The 17,500-nt window shown below is 41.9% G+C and overlaps 2 protein-coding genes across 5 annotated transcripts in view; one reads left to right on the top strand and one right to left on the bottom strand.

Moving 5' to 3' along the window:
• The window catches only part of LOC135090716 (glutamate receptor ionotropic, delta-1-like), a 29,530-nt gene extending 26,446 nt beyond the window's left edge, over positions 1-3,084 (top strand). For both annotated transcript variants that reach the window (XM_063987730.1, XM_063987725.1), the window contains 3 exons: positions 199-307; positions 1,980-2,104; positions 2,525-3,084. The gene's annotated coding sequence lies outside the window, so the exon portion shown is untranslated. The remainder of the gene's footprint in view (positions 1-198; positions 308-1,979; positions 2,105-2,524) is intronic.
• The window catches only part of LOC135090715 (major facilitator superfamily domain-containing protein 12-like), a 49,116-nt gene continuing 34,697 nt past the window's right edge, over positions 3,082-17,500 (bottom strand). For 2 of the 3 annotated variants that reach the window (XM_063987723.1, XM_063987722.1), the window contains exons 2-10: positions 14,176-14,344; positions 12,963-13,119; positions 11,186-11,393; positions 9,866-10,088; positions 9,286-9,525; positions 8,144-8,281; positions 5,738-6,012; positions 5,016-5,128; positions 3,082-4,750 (exon numbers count right to left, since the gene is read on the bottom strand). In XM_063987723.1, the coding sequence (XP_063843793.1) occupies positions 4,452-4,750; positions 5,016-5,128; positions 5,738-6,012; positions 8,144-8,281; positions 9,286-9,525; positions 9,866-10,088; positions 11,186-11,393; positions 12,963-13,119; positions 14,176-14,286 (1,764 nt within the window). In that variant the 5' untranslated portion in view covers positions 14,287-14,344 and the 3' untranslated portion in view covers positions 3,082-4,451. Of the gene's footprint in view, positions 4,751-5,015; positions 5,129-5,737; positions 6,013-8,143; positions 8,282-9,285; positions 9,526-9,865; positions 10,089-11,185; positions 11,394-12,962; positions 13,120-14,175; positions 14,538-17,500 lie in introns of all 3 variants that reach the window. The other variant, XM_063987721.1, reaches the window with a different exon arrangement.

Below are 17,500 nucleotides of genomic sequence, written 5' to 3'. Positions count from 1 at the left end.
GATGATAAAGCAATGATAATGGTAATGCAGAATAACAGTAATGACAATTCTCTCTCTCTCTCTCTCTCTCTCTCTCTCTCTCTCCTCTCTCTCTCTCTCTCTCTCTCTCTCTCTCTCTCCTCTCTCTCCTCTCTCTCTCTCTCTCTCTCTCTCTCTCTCTCTCTCTTCTCTCTCTCTCTCTCTCTCTCTCTCTCACAGGTCTGGATCACATACACGCTCTGACACAAGACACCAACTCCTCTTTGCGTCTTTACCTTCAGCAACACTCCCTCACTGCGCCTCTCCACGCTACCTACCACTCCTTCAGGTAAGAACTCACGCCATGTCAACCTCTCAGCTGCTTATACACGCCTCGGCCACACCTCCCGTACCTTCCCGTTACCTCTCTCACATTCCTGAACCTTATCTCATCTTCCTATATCTTATTACATTGTTCCCACCTTTGCTGTTGCCTTCATACGGTTCTCTATAGATGTACCATCGTGGCTTTGCACTTTCCTATCCCTTCCTCTCCCTTCCAGAGCCTCCTGCAGGTGGTCATAGCGGGAAGAGAGGGAAGGTATCGCTATGTAGGTCTCTTCTCATGATCTGGTTAACGCTGCAGCTCATGTCATGTAGCTTCTATAACTTCCTGTCTTTGGTTTTGGAATGTCATCCTAACGTGAAAAGACTTAGGCTTTTTTTTGGTGCTTTCTTAAGTAATCTTTTTCTAAGTTGATTTTCGTACTGCATGACTTTCTGTAATTTTTTGTGCGGTTTATTCAAACTTAATAACGTTTCTAACTTTACGTATTGTTATAAAAGAAGACCTAAGACACATGTATTACAGTGTTGTGTTTTTTGTTTTTTTTTTTGTGTGTATGCTTCGTTCAAATTCATATTTATTTATTTTACTGACTGATTTTCATTCTATTTATTTTATTTGTTACTCATTTTACTTCATTTATTTATATTTATTCATTTATATTTATATTCATAATTTCGCAAGAGTGAAGAGCTCGTCTGGCAACGTGAGCTCATCTGATGAAATTGCACTAACAGGACTCGCTAGTATGAGTCACCTATGATACTTTGTACTCATTATCAGACTGAGTAAAGCAAGACTCAATATCTTGCTTACTTAACAATTTATTTATTATTTTTTTTTATTTTCTTAGCTATTATATTTCGTCATATTTCATAATTTTTCATCAACGAACACGTTTTATTATTCTAATTTTCTTTCTACCTTTTCGTTTCGTCAGCCAATTGTTATCGTTTGGTACAATTAATGAACACAAAGGTTATTATCCCGCATTTCCTATATTTCCTATTCCATGAGTTTTTATTCTCTATTGTTCCTTGGCTCCTGTTCTGAAACACTTTGTTCTCCCATCAGGACTATTTTCTAAGGCCACAGAGATTATTGTTAGGGTTCTCGTTGGTGTTTCTCCTGCCAGTGGTACAGAATTATGGTTAAACTATCACCAAAATCCTGAAAACACCCTTAATAACATCATTAGACAAATTTATAGATGGGGATGATAGGTGGAAATAGGTGGGTATGCTTCATACAGGGATTGCCACGTGTAGGTCTGATGGCTTCTTGCAGCTTCCCATATATTCTCATGTTTTTATGTTCTTAAAGACTGTTAAAAGTGGTCGAGATAAGACGCGGACACCTTTAGCCCTTTCACTACGATACGCTACAACTCAGCAATAAAGACACTGTACAAAGTCCTCAGAAACGCCAACAAGAAAGCAAAATAGAATTAAAAGAATAGTTTCCAGTTTCCAGCAATAGACACTATACAAAGTCCTCAGAAGCCCCAACAAGAAAGCAAAAGAGGATTAAAAGAATAGTTTTCAGTTTCTAGGCAGTGAAATGTCCCAAAGTAGCTGCAGAACGTAAAAAGGAGATCTTGGAGTGGCGTGTGATTAAGAAACGATAAAATAGCAACGAAAAGGTTAACATGGCTCATTCCTTCATCGCCCGGCAGCGTGGGTAGCAGAGAAGAGGGAAACCGCCTCACCATTGGGGGTTACGATCTCGCGAGCACTGCCGAAGACGCTCTCTCGCCTCACAACGGAGCCATCTTCACCTGTCCCAGCTCAGGTTTCTCAGGTGTGCCTCTACCTGTTTGTGACTTTAACGGGAATAAGTGAATCTTCTTACATCCTGTTTTGTGGTCTATTATTCTTTTGTTCTTTGAGTTTATGTTTACTGTGTGCACTCCGGACTTCCTTTCCTGAAGCATTCCACTACGTATTATATTGCTGTACTTGTTTTATTGTATTGTTGTACTTGTTTTACTACTACTACTACTACTACTACTACTACTACTACTACTACTACTACTACTACTACTACTACTACTACTATTACTACTACTACTACTACTACTACTACTGCTACTACTATCTACGTATCTTCACAAACCTCATAGAAACCAACAGATCTACTATTGTTCTTCATTTGTGTTCTTTCCTGTATCACCGCTCGTTTTCTCTCAGCACTAAAGGGATAACTCAAACTCTCCCTCAGCCAACCCCTGCGCGGATGAGATGGGCGCTGGCTGGTGGTTTCTGGAGGCGCCGTTATGCTACCTGGCACTGCCCACAGGTGAGGCGTCATCTGATGGGCTGCCCCGGGGCGTGCGTGGCTCCTTGGCGTGGCTCGGGGAGGACCAGATCCCGGAAATACTTTTGCTGATGGTCCGCCGTAATGGTTAAATGTTTATACAGGAAAGTAAACACTTGACTGTTTACTGATTCTGCTACTGCTAATGCTGCTTCTACAACTACTAACACTTTGGCCAGTACTTTCACTACCAAGTTACACCGTCTCTATTTTTGCTACTGTTGGCGTTACTACTATTACTGAACATTAAATCTTCTACATAGATTTTCCCACGTAACTCGTATCACTTCAAGCAATATCATGTAATACTAGGAAAGCACCACTAAGTTCGGTAAGAGGTGGACATAATCTACATGACTAGGGCCCGAGGCATCGTTCACTCACTTTTTCGGCTCCATTCGGTTCATTCTGCGTTCAGTTTATTTCTGTCGAACGAAATGGTAAATAAATTTTTCAGGTTGTATTGATTTTCTTTTAATTTTGTACTTTTCTTCCTAGCATAATGAATACAAACTGAATTTCAAGCTATGCAGTACACTGAAACAACAATCATATTCACACACACACACACACACACACACACACACACATACACACACACACTTAATATAATAATATATAAATAGTACATTCATTCGGTCGTATATAAAATATCTCTTACTACAATATTATGAAATATTATCAATAACAAATAACTTATCTACATGCGACACACGTGACTTGGCTCCGTAAGAGAAAACGGTGTGAGGAGGTAAACCTAGAATTAAATACGATAAGCTGTACGCAGGTCGATTCCATTATGCAGCTTATTAGTCAGAAGGTTCAGTAATTCACCTAAGGGGTCACAATGGCAATCACATGTATATTGAAACTATGAGACGGAAAATAACATCTGGAAGAAAAGAAATGGCAGCCTAATGTTTGCCTGTTTGGTGCAATAAGCGACCAGCAAGCCTAGTACCCGCTGTCTTCCACCGCCAGTGAGTGACGCCTGCACGTATCATCTTTTTTTCCCATTCCTTCATGTGGTAGTGATGAATGCAAAGCTCAAACATCAAGAACGTGCCAGTAATGAAGTAATTGATATTTCTGAGCTGTATCATCACTATCTCATCAATAAACGGGGAAAATAGTGACTGTGATAGTGATTAGGGTATGGCATACGAACACCAACGATGCTCCAATAAGAAAGCACAATGAGGATAATTCTGTGTTGTGTTTTATCACTATCACAAATTAACGGGGAAAATAAGCTTGCTAGTGATAGTGGTTGTCATTGCGTCATACTAACAAACAAACACGTGATGATATGTGTGTTTTTCCATCACTATTACATCAACTGACGAGGAAAACAGGGGTAGTGATGATGGTAGTGATGAGTGGTAGTAAACATCAACAGCGTGCTAAGACGTCGTACACCACGCCAGCTTCAGGTCAACCAGTGAACAGACGAACCTCTGGCAAGGTAAGGCAGCCGTGTTGTCATTGTTACTCTTCCCTTCACTGCTGGGTGCGTAATGCCGTGTGGTGACTGAAAGACGACCCACCAATCATCCCTGACAGACATGGAGACCTAAAACACCACTGTCATTTGCGATCAACTAATAATGATGCTTCAAATAACGAATGGTTAAAAATAGCTTAGCCTAGCGTTCTCTCTCTCTCTCTCTCTCTCTCTCTCTCTCTCTCTCTCTCTCTCTCTCTCTCTCTCACTCATACACACACACACACACACAAATCATGAGAGTAGATATATAAACAGTATCACGAATCGAGACTTAAAAATTAGTGAAATATAAGATACACATATATATATATATATAAAAAATGCTTATGAAATAGGTAGATACAATCTCCGCTGCCACACGGAAAATGAAATGTGGCGTTTATAATTAATATGATGGCATCTTAGCTTGTCTTTAGTATTTAGTGTTTTCCTGAGTTTGGGAGGGGAGTTCTGGGGGAGTGAATCTTTGCAGCAAGTGCCATTGACTGTAGGGGGAGGGATGGTCTGGATTGACACTTCGCTAATAACGTTGAGGGCCGGATTGTCCAGGCCACACTTAGTAGTGGAGCCGCCCTCTGTGGTGGTGGACGTATCGCTGTCTTCGAAGATAGAGAGAGCCACGTCTGCAGAGAGAAAACAGCGTGAGGGAGAGGGAGAAATATATATGATTGGGTTTATATCTCAAGTTACCCTCGTCAGTGTGTGTGTGTGTGTGTGTGTGTGTGTGTGTGTGTAGTAAATCAGAAACACGTGTGCAGAGACTATGCGTGTGAGAAACAGGAAAACATGACGAAGTGTTGATTTCATATATGTGTAGTTTTCCTCATCCGTGTGTGTGTGTGTGTGTGTGTGTGTGTGTGTGTGTGTTTGAAAGCCAGCAAGTCTTACCTCGTGACCGTGACTGTCCAACCCTCACGTTCATAAGGGAAATGACCACAGCAATGCCAAGGGCGCAGGCAGACCCACACGCGAAGGTGATGACGCTTCTGTAGTACCAAGGCCTGAGGGAAGATAAGCGTGTGATTAGAGGGAGGTAGAGGGGAGAGGGAAGAGGGAGGGAAATGACCAGTAGAGGGACAGAAAGATTACGTGGTTAAGTACAGGGAATTACTAGACAAGGATGTTTCATTCATTCCCATTGCCATTCACGTAAAGGACTGTGATTTGCAAAGGGATGTGTGTCATGCGTTTCATTGACTCGTTACAAAAGGGAAAGTGACCACCCGTTTATGGAGAGAGAGAGAGAGAGAGAGAGAGAGAGAGAGAGAGAGAGAGAGAGAGAGAGAGAGAGAGAGAGAGAAGGATAACCCTCATGGCCAAAGTGGAAAGAGGAAAGGAGAAATTAAATACAGAGTAGGACAAGGCTATATAAATTGACATATAAATTTTACTCATCTGGATTCTACTCACGAATGTTCCTCTAGAAAAAGAAAAAAAAAAAAAAAAACTACCTGAAAATATTCCATAATACCTGAACCTTATTCATCACGAGGCAAATTGTCATAGAGGAAATGTTATCATAGGTGGATTGTGCGTGGGGGAAATTCATCATGGTAGGAACTTACTATGTGCAACAATACATACATAACAGAACGTAAATGAACGCTTACTCCTCTGGGTTGGACTCCTGAATGATCATGATAATAATTCCATTGGAGAACTTGTCCACCAAACTCATGAACCCGTACACGAAGGCGCCTCCCTCCACGTTCTCCCCGATGAGATCAGCAGTGATGGAGAGCGAGGTGATGAGTAGCGTGGAGCCGCCAATACCCAGTAGTGCCCCCACCAGGAAGATGCCCCACTCCTCGTAGTAACTTCCCTTCCCAAACCAGAGCCACACGCAGCCCGCAATGCCTACGCAGCAGCCCAGAGCGAAGGTCCTCTGTGGTGAAATTGAGATGAGTTAGCACTTGGGTGGTTATAGAAAGGATGTGATGTAATGGAGAGAGATAAACTTAGATTGAAATGAAGCGAATTTAGAGGAATTTACGCCTTTTAAGGTTCGAGAAAGAGTGTGAGGTGAGTGAAAGAGGTAAACTTTGAAACGAAGAGAATTTGTTGATTATGTTTTTGAGGGTTAGAGAAAGAATGTGATGCGAGGAAAGGAGGTAAACGTAGATTGAAATAACAACATGTAAATAAGTACCTATTGCAAGGATGTGATGTGAGAGAAGAACGAAAAAAAAAAGACTGAAATGAAAAGAAAGGATGAGGTGGAGGAAAGAAGTAAATTTAGACTGAAATTACGATTATGTATTGATAATTTGGCTTACAATATATATATATATTTTTTTATAGATTGAAGCAGAAAGTATGCAGTTGTAGAAATAAAAAAAGAATTGAGGTAGCATTAGAAATAAAGACCGCGGTATGAATCAGATTGAGAAAAGGTAGTTCTTTAATGAATATAGGAGATTAGATGGAACAGCCAAGAGAGAGAGAGAGAGAGAGAGAGAGAGAGAGAGAGAGAGAGAGAGAGAGAGAGAGAGAGAGTGTGTGTGTGTGTGTGTGTGTGTGTGTGTGTGTGTGTCATGTTTACATAAGGGATGTCTCGAGTACGTCATTATCAGCATTTTTTGTCGCTGTGATTACCACCAGAGAGGCAAACATCGCGCCACCAGACACGGTTACCGAACACACATCTTATCCTTATCTCAGCTGTCCTTTATCTCCTATGTCATCATACCCGGGCTTCCTTGTGAGGGTGGAAGGCTTCCTCATCATCATTACAAGCCACTCTAAAAACACTTCAGTCTATGTATATACGAGACCCGCCAGAGAAAATGGAGGATAATAGGTATAACTTTAACAATTCAAGTGTGTGTTAGATTTCTGGTTTATCAAAGTTACTGGTTTTCGTAAACTGCCTTCCACATTACTGTCATTACATGCAATTATCCTTAAACATGTGTACTGAAGTGAATGTTTTCTATATATACAGATTTTGCAATTTCTAGTCTTGTGTAATGTTTGGAGGTGGGTGAAGAAGAAGAAATGTCTCAGAATGACAGTCTCAGTCTTTCTCAGTCTCAGAGTGACTGAGGAAAGATGTGACTGGTACTAGTGAGTGGGTTAAAACTCATTAGAACGCTGAACAATGCGACTCTTGAACGAAGAAAGTGATTAGTTGTTGATCAGAAGTTGAATAAGCTTTTTGTAATCACTTCTACCATGTTCACTATTTTCTTCAATCTCAAGTCTCGATTTTTTTCCTTTATGTAAGAGGGGTTCTGGCCAGGGGCAACCAAAAAAACGGCAAGTAAAAAAAAAAGACCATTGAAGTTACCAGTCCCCAAAAAGAGAATAATTAAAAACAGTATCTGAGATCACGTGGAAGAGAGTGTTGATGTCCTACGAATCTGTTTTGAAGCATTGCAAGATCGTCAGCAGCTCAGAGGGGGTGAGGTGTGAAGGGAAAGGCACTAAGTTTGGGAATACAAGACATATATGTATACTTATTTCTTATATTCACATTTTTCTTTTAGTCTCGAGCGTGATCTTAATACCAAACAATAAATTCCATTGTTCGGTGGGTGCAGAGAGAGAGAGAGAGAGAGAGAGAGAGAGAGAGAGAGAGAGAGAGAGAGAGAGAGAGAGAGAGAGAGATGCTTGATCGTGAATATCTATACTTTTTCTTTCAAATAGTTGACCTACTCCAGTACCTATAATGAAACCATGTCATTCTCTCTCTCTCTCTCTCTCTCTCTCTCTCTCTCTCTCTCTCTCTCTCTCTCTCTCTCTCTCTCGGAGCTTCTTAAGGTTATATTACGCTCTATATAATGCTAATTTCTTATAATATTTTAAAATTATAATAATCTAGTGTTAACGGAGCAGTGATTATACTATTTAAGAATATGAGTCATAGAAACAGACAAACTCACGCAGAAGTTCAGCGAGTGGGCGAAGGTTCAGGGATAACGACACACACACACACACATACACACACACACACACACACACACACACACACACACACACACACACACACACACGTGGCTCGCTCAATCTCTTACCTTCCTTCCAATCTTCTTGTTGATCTCCTTCATGAGCAGAGACCCGGTGAAGCCCGCGAGGTACATGGCGAACGGCACCAGGGCGAGGAAGGTCTGGTCCAGCCGCAGAGTGTCCTGGACGTACAGCGGGATGTAGGCCTGGGGGTGGCGGAGGGGGGAGAGTTTAGATTACCGGGTGTTTTAAAAGTATGTCACATTGCAATACTTTATATAACTGCAGAGGATATCAAGACACAATTTATATTTCCTGAAAGCAAATGCATAAACTTTTGGAAGAACCGGTATATTGATTATGTAAATGTCGCGGCCAATTGTACTAAGAGTTAAACGTGATTGTACGTCGTTAGTTTAGCGTTACATGACTAGTGCATTCAGATATCAGTGTTAGTGATAATGACATAACTTTACTCTAGACAACTCTCTTTTTCGCCTTTTTTATCCCTTCAGGTCACTATTCTCTCTCTCTCTCTCTCTCTCTCTCTCTCTCTCTCTCTCTCTCTCTCTCTCTCTCTCTCTCTCTCTCTCTCTCTCTCTCTCTCTCTCTCTCTCTCTCTCTCTCTCTCTCTCTCTCTCTCTCTCTCTCTCTCTCTCTCTCTCTCTCTCTCTCTCTCTCTAGTCCAAAGGTTAAAACTCGTATTGTAAGTTTTAAGAGTGAATGATAAGGAAGGGGACAGGTGATAAATAGACGTTGAAAAAAGTCGACGTTTCTACGGATTATTTTAGTACTGCGTTGCTGTTTCGTTTTCTTTCTCTTACGGTCAAGGATTCCATAACTGCGTAGTGGACATTGCTCTCTCTCTCTCTCTCTCTCTCTCTCTCTCTCTCTCTCTCTCTCTCTCTCTCTCTGCACCGTATTCCGAAACACTTCTACGCCACACCACGACACTCAAGAGGCTCTAGTTGAAGTTACATGGAGTTTAAAGACTGTTTTTACTGCGCTAATGACCGATTAATAACATTTCTATATTATTAACACAAGAAACAATTGAGAAACCGGCTTATCATCTCTGTGGGCTTTGAAAATAGTCGTGTTGAGAGAGCAAAGAGTTTCTGAATGCGCTCTCTCTCTCTCTCTCTCTCTCTCTCTCTCTCTCTCTCTCTCTCTCTCTCTCTCTCTCTCTCTCTCTCTCTCTCTCTCTCACCTGGTACAGATTCACGTAGAGACGAGTGGCCATGTACAAGACAGCAATCTGGTAGAAGGGAAGCTCTTTAAACCAATCAATTTTCCTCATCTTAGCGGGCGACGCCTCCTTCTTCTCGCCCCCGCAGGATGGTGGCAACTCGCACCGCTTCTTGTGGGGGATGAAGGGCGGCTCCTTCACCCCGATGTGGAAGATGAGGGAGAACACCACCCCGATACCGCAGCAGATGAGGGCAATGTTCTGATGAGGGAGGAGCAAAGACAGGATCGGTTAAGTATGGTGGATTACTGTGCGTCTGGGTATGTGGTTCTCTCTCTCTCTCTCTCTCTCTCTCTCTCACTCACTTTCATTCTCACTCTATCTATATTTTTGTTATCATTTGGTGTTTCTTTCCTTATATCTCCTTCTCTTTCCTCTTATACTTGTTTACTTAATTATATCTACGCACGCTTTCTTATCATTTGTTATCTCCGTTTCTTTTCTCACGTGCACTGATTCTCTCTCTCTCTCTCTCTCTCTCTCTCTCTCTCTCTCTCTCTCTCTCTCTCTCTCTCTCTCTCTCTCTCTCTCTCTCTCTCACCCTGAAGCTGGTGGCGTCTTCAGGGCCAATGTGATTAGTGGTGCTGGGTTTGCCCGTGGACGTGTAGTAAGGGTCGGTGGTGAAGACTGTGGAGGTGTCATTCCACGTGTCATTGCCGTAAGAGTCCCCGCCAATGATTTGCTCCGACCCCGCCTTGCCGGTGTTGAGGGAGAAGAAGGTGATGGTGAAGACACTCAGGTTGGCCAGCACTGTGAAGGCGTACCTGTGGGAGAGACAAGGGAAGGCTCCGTATTTCTGAACGCTTTGCTCTCTCTCTCTCTCTCTCTCTCTCTCTCTCTCTCTCTCTCTCTCTCTCTCTCTCTCTCTCTCTCTCTCTCTCACAAGGATTATTTTCTAAGACCACAAAGTTGATTAATCGGTTGATAATGTAGAATCTTTGTTAAACTATTACTATAATCATGAATTATGAGAGCACCCTTGAAAACGCTAATATGTTAGGTATATCCTGTTCTGTGTCTTGTTTAATCTTTACCAACATTGACTGGCAGACTACGTGGTGATATGCAAGTAACCCACGTTTACACGGCAGTGAGATCCAGTTTGTGGATAAATCCAACATCATTTACCATGGAACGCTTCATAACTTGCTTGAAAATCTATGAAATTCGCGAAATTACAATGTCAATATATATATATATATATATATATATATATATATATATATATATATATATATATATATATATATATATATATATATATATATATATATATATATAATGCATTTAAAAAACAGCACGTGTCTGGCGCGGCGATCCTGAGCTGTGGCTGTGTTGCTTGAACATTACACTTCTGTGATCAATGCAGTCGATTACTTTTGTTTCTAAATAAGTGTTTTCAGCATCGGTGCGTGCGGCTGTCCACATGCTGCCATCAACTGTCACAGTGACTTAACCACCTGAGAATACGCGAGCTTGTCAATACTGCCACTGATACTTTCACCCGCAGATTGCTTTACATACTCCTATATTTTGAAACGTGCTCTAAATAATATTGTATATCAACAAATATAATTTGTTGATTGTTAAGTACAGGATCATACAACAGTCGTCGAGTGAGCGCATCACTCAGTGGCGGTGTTACTTTGTTCTCGTGTCCTCAGATGACAAACTTACTGCGACTGAGTTGGTAACACGGGAAACAGAAACAATGCAAATTGAAATCACATACACACGAAAAAAACGATTCATTATTATAATATATCATGCATGAAGAAGGACGGCAAAGGCACAAAAATGGCAAAATAAAATAAATAAAAACACTAATATTAAAGTTAAATGCTAAGTCAAATGGCAGTACCTGATGGAATTAAGCTCCGTCCTTTGACACTTCCGCGTGGTGAGGTCAGGAATGAGCGCCAGGTGGGAGATCTGAACACACGCCCACCCGAACTGGAAGATGACCACGAAGATGAAGTAATAGCCGAACTTCGCCCAGTCGTCCACCTCCTCGCAGCCCAGGCACACGTTGAAGATGAAGGGGAAGGCGAAGAAACACAACACCGTGCCTGCATTGGACCAGACATACTGCGTTAGTGGTGGCCGTGGTGAAGAAAGCTATTGCAGTAAGTGTATGCTGTGTTTTCATCATTATTTTTTTTTGTTGTGCATTGTTGATCGTCATTGTTGTTCGTGGTGGTGATGCTGCTGCTGCTGTTGTTGTTGTTGTTGTTGTTGTTGTTGTTGTTGTTGTTGTTGTTGTTGTTATCGAATTATTTGGTTTGCATCTAGCCTGTATACTCTCTCTCTCTCTCTCTCTCTCTCTCTCTCTCTCTCTCTCTCTCTCTCTCTCTCTCTCTCTCTCTCTCTCTCTCTCTCTCTCTCTCTGATGAAGGTTAAATGTCGTGTCCTATCTTTTCCCTCCCTCTACAGGCGCGGCTGCACTTGCCCTGAAACACTCCTCTCCTCCTCGCGTAAACAAACGTGTCACAAGCAATGTAGCAACACAGACAATACTGGGGACTGTTTGCTAGTGTCCTGAGCATGCTGGGAACAATGCGGCAGCTCGGAGTCTCGTACAAATAAGTTATAAATTATAGTCACGTCACCCTGGGCAGTTTTAGATATGAAATAAAACCATATTCATACTTCATATTCACACTTCTATGTCACATCACTGAATTTATAAGGTTATAGTTGAAGTTACGCAGTTTTCAAGGGTATTTTCATGGTTCTAGTGACAGATTAACAATATTTCTACATTGTTAACAGGAGAAACACTCTTGAGAACCTGGCTAATCATCTCTGTAGTCTTTGAAAATAGTCGCGGTGAGAGAGCAAAGTGTTTGTGAATACGGGACTTCTGTTTGTGAATACGGGGTTCTGGTGCGCGGAATGTGTGGGAGAGGCCGGGTTAAAGTCATGACCGTTTAACTAACACTTGTTTCTTGGGAGCCACTGCGCCTTGTGAGGATGTGTTTCTTAGGGGAAGTGTAGACGGATCTTAATTATGTATGTTCTCTTAAAATTTGTTCCTCATTTTATCACAAGTGTTCGTCTTTGAAGCTTTCCTTGCATTTCTTCTCTTCCTTCAATAGCAAAAATGACATTTGCTTTGTGTTCCTCATCTCATCACGTGTTTTCGTCTTTCTAGTTTTCCTTCCTTTCTTTTCGGTCTTCGTTTTCCAGTAACAACAAGCATATTTACTTCATTTTCTTCCTTCCGTCTCTCCTTTCCTTTAACAACAACAGCAACAACAAACATATTTATTTATTTATTTCCTTCCTTCCTTCCTTCCTTCCTTCCTTCCTTCCTTCCTTCCTCTTTTCTTTTCCAACAACAGCAGCAAATATGTTTACTTCATTTTCCTCTTTCCTTTCCTTCTTCCCTTTTCCAGCAACAAAAACAATCATATTTACTTTATTTTCTTCCTTCCTTCCCTCCTTCCCTTTTTCAGCAAGGACAACAAATATATTTATTTTCTTCCTTCCTTTCCTTCGTTCTTTTCCTTCTCGAACACCAACATAAAACACACTTGCTTTGTTTTCACGTTTACATTTTAATCCTTTCACCACCACCACCACCACCACTATCACCACCACCACATCCTCCTCTTCCTCCTCCTCCCCGTACGTACCCATAAGATGCCAAGTTTTCCGCCTTCCGTATCGGGCGCAGATGGGTATTTTGTTCTCCTTGTCTGAGAAGATTCCCACTATCGGCGTGCTGATCCCGTCTGCTACTTGGCCCACAAGGAGGATGAGCCCCGCCAGGGTGTTGTCAAACTGAAGAACCTGTTGATTGGGGGTCGTGATGAGGGTATGGTTGTGTTGGTGGTGGTGGTGGTGTAATAGTTATTGTTGTTGTTGCTGTTGTTGTTGTTGTAATAGTATTTTTTCTTGTCTTTTTGTTGTTGTAATAGTACTTGTGGTAAAAGTAGTAATAGTAGTTGTTGTTGTTGTTATGATAGTATATAGTTTTAATATTAGTACTAGTAACAACAGCCATAGTAGCAATAGTAGTAGTCGTAGTAATAGTTATTAATATTTTGGCTGTTATTGTTGTTGTATTAGTAATAATAACAACAACACCTCTACCAACGACAACAAGAATAATAATAATGATAATAGGAAGTATAGCAGAAGACTACCTCCTCCCAGCAGCTGACCTCAGGAGAGTGTGTCAGTGAGGCAAGGTTGCTGTACACTGGCAAGGACACAGCATTTAATTCACCAGATCAGTGAGGCCCCCCCCGCCCCCCGCGTCACCTTAAGGCTAAAAGAGGCTACGTTAGAAAGCATCACCATTGAATTGTCAGCAGTAATTAATTCAAGGAAGTGTAGTGCGTGCGTGCGTGTATGTGTGTGTAGGAAAGAGTGCTGTTGTTAATGGGCGATGGTTAGAAGACACCGTGTTTGGAGAAATTATTTGAGTTCAATGAAAGGAATGTAGTTGTTAAAGATTTGTTGAGGTCTCTCTCTCTCTCTCTCTCTCTCTCTCTCTCTCTCTCTCTCTCTCTCTCTCTCTCTCTCTCTCTCTCTCTCTCTCTCTCTCTCTCTCTCTCTCTCTCTCTCTCTCACACACACACACACACACACACACACACACACACACACACACACACACACACACACACACACACACACACACACACAGAAAACTCACACATGCAAACAAAGGCATAAGGCAAAGAGAGAGAGAAAAAAACTCGAAAAACCACTTACGTTCCAGAAGAGAACACACACACACACACACACACACACACACACACACACACACACACACACACACACACACACACACACACACACACACACACACACACACACACACACACACACACTACTCACATTTTGGTAGAAGACAAGCAAGTAGGTGAACCACATGGAGGCGCAGAGGTCATTAAACACGTGACCCACTCCATAGCTGACTTTGGTGACCCACGGCAGATTCTTATCCATGGTGACCGCTACTAAGTCCTCGTGACGGCTTTGACTTGAGTCCCTTCGATGAGGTGACCTGAGAGGATTACAGTTCTTGAGTTACTTGTCCCCCTGTACCTTCGTGTGTTGCTAAGGCTCGGTCAGGTACACATTGTGAGCGTGGCGGCTGAGTGCGGGTGAGCGCGTGTGTCTGTGTGTGTGTGTGTTTGTGTGCCCCGTGTTTCAGAGGATGGGTCTGCGGCACTCGCTCGCTCGCAGCTGACTGGACGCTGTGGAAGAAACACGACGGGTTTTAATCTCTCTCTCTCTCTCTCTCTCTCTCTCTCTCTCTCTCTCTCTCTCTCTCTCTCTCTCTCTCCTTCTCAGAATGATGAATTAACCTTTTCTTTTGCTCCCAATTATCTTTCCTTCCATTTTTTCACCATTTACTAACTTCTTACTTCCTTTGATGACTTTATTCCATTCATACGTCCATTTGGTTTTGATACTGAAAGTTTTTTTTTTTTATCGTGGCCGCGCGTTCGTGTGTGTGTGTGTGTGTGTGTGTGTGTGTGTGTGTGTGTGTGTGTGTGTGTGTGGAAAAACTGGTGTCAGAGATTGGTGTGTATCATTATTATTATTATTATTATTATTATTATTATTATTATTATTATTATTATTATTATTATTATTATTGGCAGTAATAGTAACAGTAAAAAATGCGACCCCATATGAAAATGAGAAACGCTAACAGAGGAAGTAGTAGTAGTAGTAGTAGTAGTAGTAGTAGTAGTAAAAATGATGATGATGGTATGAAGAGACAGACAAAACACACACACACACACACACACACACACACACACACACACACACACACACACACACACACACACACACACACACACACACACACACACACACACACACACACACACACACACGACCTTGCCCACACTTTCTCTCCCTGCAGTTATTTGGGCAAACCCTACCGGAAGGAAAATTTTTGCCTCTTAATAAGCCACTTTTTTTCCATCGCAATCTCTCTCTCTCTCTCTCTCTCTCTCTCTCTCTCTCTCTCTCTCTCTCTCTCTCTCTCTCTCTCTCTCTCTCTCTCTCTCTCTCTCTCTCTCTCTCTCTCTCTCTCTGATGCTGTTTATTGAAAGTAATGCTGAGTTCGTCGTCTCGCCACCACCTCCTCCTCCTCCTCCTCCTCCTCCTCCTCCTCCTCCTCCTCCTCCTCCTCCTCCTCCTCCTCCTCCTCCTCCTCCTCCTCCTTCTCCTCCGTCGTTTCTAAGGAGTGTCAAAGGTTCCGGTTGCGCTTTGGAAATGCCTCCTCCTCCTTCTCCTCCTCTTCCTCCTTCTCCTCCTCCTCCTCCTCCTCCTCCTCCTCCTCCTCCTCCTCCTCCTCCTCCTCCTTCTCCTCATCCTCCTCCTCCTCCGTGGTTAGTAGACCTGTCATTATAAGCGTGGTTATGGTAATGCAGGCTATGTGACTAAGCATTTCTCATCCAGTGACAGACAGTGGCCGTGTTGTGTGTTGTGCTGTGGAAAATAAAAGGCTCTTGTCTCTTTCCTCGGAGTTTCCATTGGATGTGATAGAAGCCTTGGTATTGAAAGTAATGGTGAATTTGAAACAGAAGGCTCCCGAGGTTAGGTTAGATAGATGGTAATATTGCGGGAGGTCTTCACGCTAACTAACTCAACGCCCTACTGTCTATGGAAACACATGGGCACTGCAGTAGTAGTAGTAGTAGTAGTAGTAGTAGTAGTAGTAGTAGTAGTTTCAAGACATTTATATTCTAATTTCTGACGATCGTTCCTGTCTCTGTTTGGGGACTGGCACCTCACTGGGCCTTTCATTTCCTTCTAATTTTGTTGTCCTTTGCTGGTGTCCCTTCTACATAAAAAAGTAGTAGTAGTAGTAATAGTAGTAGTAGTAGTAGTAGTAGTAGTAGTAACAGTAGTAGCAGTAGTAGTAGCAGTAGTAATAGTAGTAGTAGTTGTTGTAGTAGAGAGAGAGAGAGAGAGAGAGAGAGAGAGAGAGAGAGAGAGAGAGAGAGAGAGAGAGAGAGAGAGAGAAAACAGATTGACAGACAAGCACAGACAGACAAACACAGACAGACAGACAGACAGACAGACCGAGACACAAAGTGAAGCATGATAAGAAACCCAACAGGTGAAAATTAATAAAAGTGAGAGTAATACACGCACACACGCACGCACAAATGCACTTGAGCCAGAGAAAGAGGGAGATAAAAAAAAAAAAGAAGGCATTGAGGCGTGTCGTTGCAAGGTCAGTGCCCGAGGATATCACCTGCTTGAGTTTGCTAATGAAGGGAGGTAGATGGTGGCACACAGGCGACAGAAAGTCATAAAAAAAATAAAAAATAAATAAATAAATAGAAAAAAAGATTGCAGGCATCGCATTCTCACATTTACTTAAGTCCTCTTTGATTACTTTTAACGGGTTTTTAGAGAAAGTTACTGGGTTTTTTTTTCAGAGATATTTCCATGATTGCAGTGAGTGAAGCTTCTACTCCATCAGTGAGGAAAATACGCACGGAAACCCAACTGGCTGTCCCTGTGGCCTTAAGATACACTCCCAAACACTTTTAAACACAGGCTTACGATAGGATAAGTAATATATTCAGTCTCTATAAGGTTACGGAGACTTAGAAATTAAACAGAGATTACTAGAATAGACTCAATAATCAAGTGCAGTCAACAAGGAGCTTTTAAAAGAAGATTAGATAAATTTGTTGATAAAGATGAAAGGTGGACAGATAAGTGGATAATTGTGTTTTTATGTTTGTGGTGTACTTGTATAAAGGTAAACATGGGTAACACAGGTGTGAATGAAGAGGGGATATGATAAGGGTGTTTAAATGACGCAAGGAATATAGCAAGGGAGATGCAGATAAGCGTTAGTAATCTGGAAAGAGCTTGAAGTTAAGATGTCAAAAGATGGGGAGGAATTAGTGATCAAATATTGGTAGATCACTGGTAGATTACTGGTAGATTATTGGTAAATTACTGGCAAGCTCGGTAATCAAATGTAGTGCCAACAGTGAGCTCTAAAACACTTGATACATTTATTGACAATGATTGGTATGTGTGCATGTACGTATGGTATATACAGTGACTGCCATGTTAAGGCCTACTGGCTTTTTGCAGCCTCCATTATGTTCTTGTCTCATTGTGCCTTCAGGTGTGGGGAATTTAGGGAACTTACGAGTAATAAGGGAAATAGCAC

The sequence above is a fragment of the Scylla paramamosain genome, chromosome 35 (assembly GCF_035594125.1).
Source record: "Scylla paramamosain isolate STU-SP2022 chromosome 35, ASM3559412v1, whole genome shotgun sequence".
Lineage (NCBI taxonomy): Eukaryota > Metazoa > Arthropoda > Malacostraca > Decapoda > Portunidae > Scylla > Scylla paramamosain.
The sequence above is the reverse complement of the archived record's forward strand: the minus strand, read 5'-3'. Positions and strand labels throughout refer to the sequence as shown.